The sequence below is a fragment of the Brassica oleracea genome, chromosome C7 (genome assembly GCF_000695525.1).
Source record: "Brassica oleracea var. oleracea cultivar TO1000 chromosome C7, BOL, whole genome shotgun sequence".
Classification (NCBI taxonomy): Eukaryota; Viridiplantae; Streptophyta; class Magnoliopsida; order Brassicales; family Brassicaceae; genus Brassica; species Brassica oleracea.
Genome location: NC_027754.1, coordinates 27,235,191 through 27,239,414, shown reverse-complemented (window position 1 = coordinate 27,239,414; position 4,224 = coordinate 27,235,191). Strand labels below are relative to the sequence as shown.

Here is a 4,224-nt window from a genome sequence, read left to right as displayed (position 1 = left end):
ATTCTAAGACAGGTTATACAAACATATTAGTGAATAAATATATGAGTTAATAATTTTGTCAACAAAATTTAGTTCCGCGTTTTGAAAGTGCGGATCAAAATCTAGTGACATAATAAAACTGGAGATTAGTTAAAAAAAAAAAAAAAACAGACGTGGAGAAAGATGTAGTTGCACTCGAAATACTTTGTTTGGACTGTTGAGAGAATATGGGTTTTGTTATGAAATAACTTATAATTTATAGTATCGGGAAATTTAAATAAGAGTAGAATTCAATACCCGTAGGAAGCAAATAACACTTAATATGAGAGAAATAGTTTATTATAAGGAAGAAGAAGAAGATGTAATTGTGTACAAAAGAGTGAGATGAGTGATGGTATTTATAGTGAGCAACAATACATAAAATATCAAAGATGGTGCTTGATTTGGTAAATGAGTGGGTGATCATAGTGCTTGATGAGTAGATGATCATAGTGCTTGAGTTGGTAAAGGAGTGGAGGATCATTTCAAAGTTTATCTTATAACAGGTAACAATTTTTTGAATTATTTTAATTTATTTTCCGAGTGGAACCTACATAATGGCGACGTGGATAGACTTAGGAGAGATCAAAAACTCTTCTATCATAATATAGATTTCTAACAGCTTGACCGTATTTTAATATTTTTGACATTTTCAAAATATATATATATATATATTAATTATCTTTTCATGTATTCCATATAAGTTGTATGAAAATATACTATTTATTGAACTGATTTTATAATAAATTTGACAAAATTGATTGTAAAGAACACATTTACAATTAATATCAGGTTTGAAAGACAAAGATAACTGAATATGTATTCCACAAAAGAAGGATTTAACAAAGGAAAAAACAATACAAACCAGCTAAACTATAATTGGTTTTTGCAGGAAAACAAACAGAGAGTTGTAAAAATCAATGGTTACCTAATAATTACTCTGTTAATCGTTAATCCTCCACTAATGCATTTCATCTTCTCTCTCTTCAAAGTTCCTTGTTATTTAAGCAAACCATGAATCCAATCATCTAATACTAACCCTGGGCCGACCAGAAAACTTTTTGGACGACCCAAGCTTCAAGGGTTATCCTTCACCAGAATAATCAAAATCTAATAATCTCATCGTCGATTTCAAATGGCGTTTGCTTATTTGAACCTTGGGAGCTACGTTATCGTCTTCGTCTCATTGTCTATAGCCATCGTAGCTCCATCGGTTCAAGCTCACATCGCCGTCTTCGATGATTATTGGACCCAGCGTCAAGCCAACGCGTTGAGACAAACAATGGAATCTTATGAACCCAACCCGTTGAACGTCACGAACCACTTTAACTACCATGCAGCATTGTACGTTCTCAAAAACAAGCCTCTTTAATTTATCCTTTTCAACCTAACTTCGTAATCTAAGACAAAATGCGTGAACTTAAAGCCTTAGATGAGCCACCACACCGTGTAACGCCGAATATGAGATTTAGGATATTAAAAAGGATTTTTTTTTTTTTTAACATTTTAGTACCCACGTGAAAATTTAGGAGACAAGACGAATGTTCATCCGGTTGTGTTGGTGTAGACCATTTGGTTACTCAAACGTTTTAAACAAACCTGACAGCAATTTTTCTGTTTGTTTTTTCTTGCTCAGAGCAATGGAGACGACTGGTGCTGACAACGGACCAAGGAGAGAGCTCGGACAAGTTAAAGCCGGTCAGAAAACACGTGGCGGAAGGTTCAGATCCCTTAACGCGATTGACAGATGCTGGAGAGGAGACAAAAACTGGGCGAAGAACAGGAAGAAGCTAACGGACTGCGTCCTAGGGTTTGGTCTGAAAACAACCGGAGGCAAAAACGGACCCATCTACGTTGTCACAGACGCATCGGACGACGATCTGTTAAGCCCCAAACCAGGAACTCTAAGACACGCCGTGACTCGCGACAGACCACTTTGGATCATATTTGCTAGAACCATGGTCATAAAACTACAACAAGAGTTGATGATAACAAACGATAAAACCATCGACGGTCGAGGAGTGAGTGTTTACATAACCGGAGGTGCAGGATTCACGTTACAGTTCGTGAAGAATGTGATCATACACAATATTCATATGAAGTTTATTAAAAGAGGATTCGGTGGGTTGATTAGAGACTCCGAAGAACATTTTGGGCTTAGAACAATTAGTGATGGTGATGGGATCAATATCTTTGGAGCTACAAACATATGGATCGATCATGTCTCCATGAGAAACTGTTCTGATGGTATGATCGATGCCATCATGGGATCGACCGCCATTACTATCTCCAACTCCCATTTAACCGACCATAACGAGGTAAAGTAGCATAAAACCGAACCAACACATGGGAAACATAAACAACTTTTCATTAAAAAAAGAATTTCGTTTTAGATTTAAAAATTTGTTTTATTATAGGTGTCCTTTTAGATTTTTTTTAATGCAATATTAAATAAAATTTATAGTTTTTACTCTTAGATTTAATTCACTTATTATAAAAATTAAACAACGTAATGTATATATTTTTAAATGTCTCTCCTTACCATGTTTGGCGTTTGGGATGTGCAGGTGCTGTTGTTTGGGGGTAAAGACGGGGATGTGATCGACAAGAAAATGCAGATAACGGTTGCGTTTAACCATTTTGGTAAGAGATTGAATCAAAGAATGCCAAGGGTGAGATACGGTATGGTCCATGTAGTGAACAATGACTACACTCACTGGGAAATGTATGCTATTGGTGGGAACAAGAACCCTACCATTATAAGTCAAGGCAACCGTTTCATCGCTCCTCATAAAGAAACTTGCAAGCAGGTAACAAAAACAACTACATTATTCTCTAATCATCACTGCATAAAAATTTGAGACGCAGCTTTTTTAAAAAACAAAGCGCAGGTTACAAAGAGAGAGTATACACCTTATACAGAGTGGAAGTCATGGAACTGGCAATCAGAGAGAGATTACTTTTTGAATGGAGCTTACTTTGTGCAATCAGGAAAGTCAAATGCATGGAGCGCTGCACCGAAAAATCCAATCCCTAAAGAGTTTACAATCCGTCCTCAGCCAGGAACAAAGGTAAGAAGTCTCACCAAAGATGCTGGTACGCTTGATTGCAGACCAGGAAAGTCCTGCTGATAATAAGACTTCATTTGTGGTCCGTACGTGTGTGTTTCCGTGTTGTTATGGTAACAAAGAATTGTATTTGTTGTGGATGGTGATTTGTAACAAATTGTGCATAATGCAGTACGGTTAATCATTAGGCTTCTTCTTTTTTTTCTTGCCCCCACAAGGACATTAGTTTAAACATCAATACATAATAATCACACTCCAAATCTCGGTACCCTAGACTACATCTATTATATCATCAAATCTTGATTTGGTACCATTTGAATCAGTCTTCATTATAAGCTCTATCTTATCGCTTTTTTTTCCAAACCCTGAACACGTCAAGACACCATACCACAAAACATGCTATATATGCATTGCCTCAAAACCATCTCCAGTATTAGCAAGATCCTCATGAGCTAAACCCACCTGTTCCATATATAGATCTGAAATTTATTAATACTACCATAAAAAAAAAAAAAAAGAGAACTACTCTTGGAACTAGTTAATATTTAATGCCATATTTGTATATAATTGAAATCCCTTAAAGACCATACATATCCAAGGCCTGATACAAGAGGCAGAAACAACTGATAGAAGAAGCACCCACAGAAATAGCTTTTAAAACGGTATCCACATGCTTAGTCAAGTTTAACACTGCATCTTCCATATATACCGCATGAGAATAAGCAAGCACCAGCTGCAAGTTTTACCAGTTGCTTCTCATCTGTTACATGCCTGAGACTTTCTACATTTTGCCATCACTCTGTTATGTGAAATGTATTCCCAAACAGAGAACAAAGCAAATACAAAGCTAGATAACGATTATATTGAAGATAAACTGTTTACAAGTACTCAAGAACCTTGAGAGAATTATTAATGGAGTCTCTCCTCTCCCCCTTTCACTCTTTTGATCTAATCCCTAGATGATCTTATTCTCAAAGCAACAAACGACTTAAATAGAAAAGGCAAAGACGGCTCCGTCACTCCCACTCGCTAATCCGTTAACCTCTCACTTGCACTGTGATCCTCCACGTCATCGATCCTTAGTATGTAGATAAGCTCCACTTGCACCTCACCTTCTAGAAGCCATTTACCTTCTTCA

At 36.5% G+C, this 4,224-nt stretch overlaps 1 protein-coding gene across 1 annotated transcript; it reads left to right on the top strand.

Annotated features, from left to right (window-relative positions):
• Positions 1-1,070: 1,070 nt before the first annotated feature.
• On the top strand, positions 1,071-3,292 carry LOC106304858 (probable pectate lyase 6). Its single transcript, XM_013741245.1, has 4 exons — positions 1,071-1,362; positions 1,655-2,336; positions 2,586-2,828; positions 2,910-3,292. Exons 1-4 carry the CDS (start codon positions 1,154-1,156, stop codon positions 3,147-3,149), a joined length of 1,374 nt encoding a protein of 457 aa, XP_013596699.1. The 5' UTR covers positions 1,071-1,153; the 3' UTR covers positions 3,150-3,292.
• The last annotated feature ends 932 nt before the right edge of the window (positions 3,293-4,224 follow it).

Excerpts from the sequence above, each read along its gene's own strand:
- LOC106304858 (XM_013741245.1), top strand. The coding sequence starts at position 1,154 with ATGGCGTTTGCTTATTTGAACCTTGGGAGCTACGTTATCGTCTTCGTC. Across the intron at positions 1,363-1,654 it reads TTTAACTACCATGCAGCATT|AGCAATGGAGACGACTGGTG; the intron begins GTACGTTCTCAA and ends TTTCTTGCTCAG. Across the intron at positions 2,337-2,585 it reads ATTTAACCGACCATAACGAG|GTGCTGTTGTTTGGGGGTAA; the intron begins GTAAAGTAGCAT and ends TGGGATGTGCAG.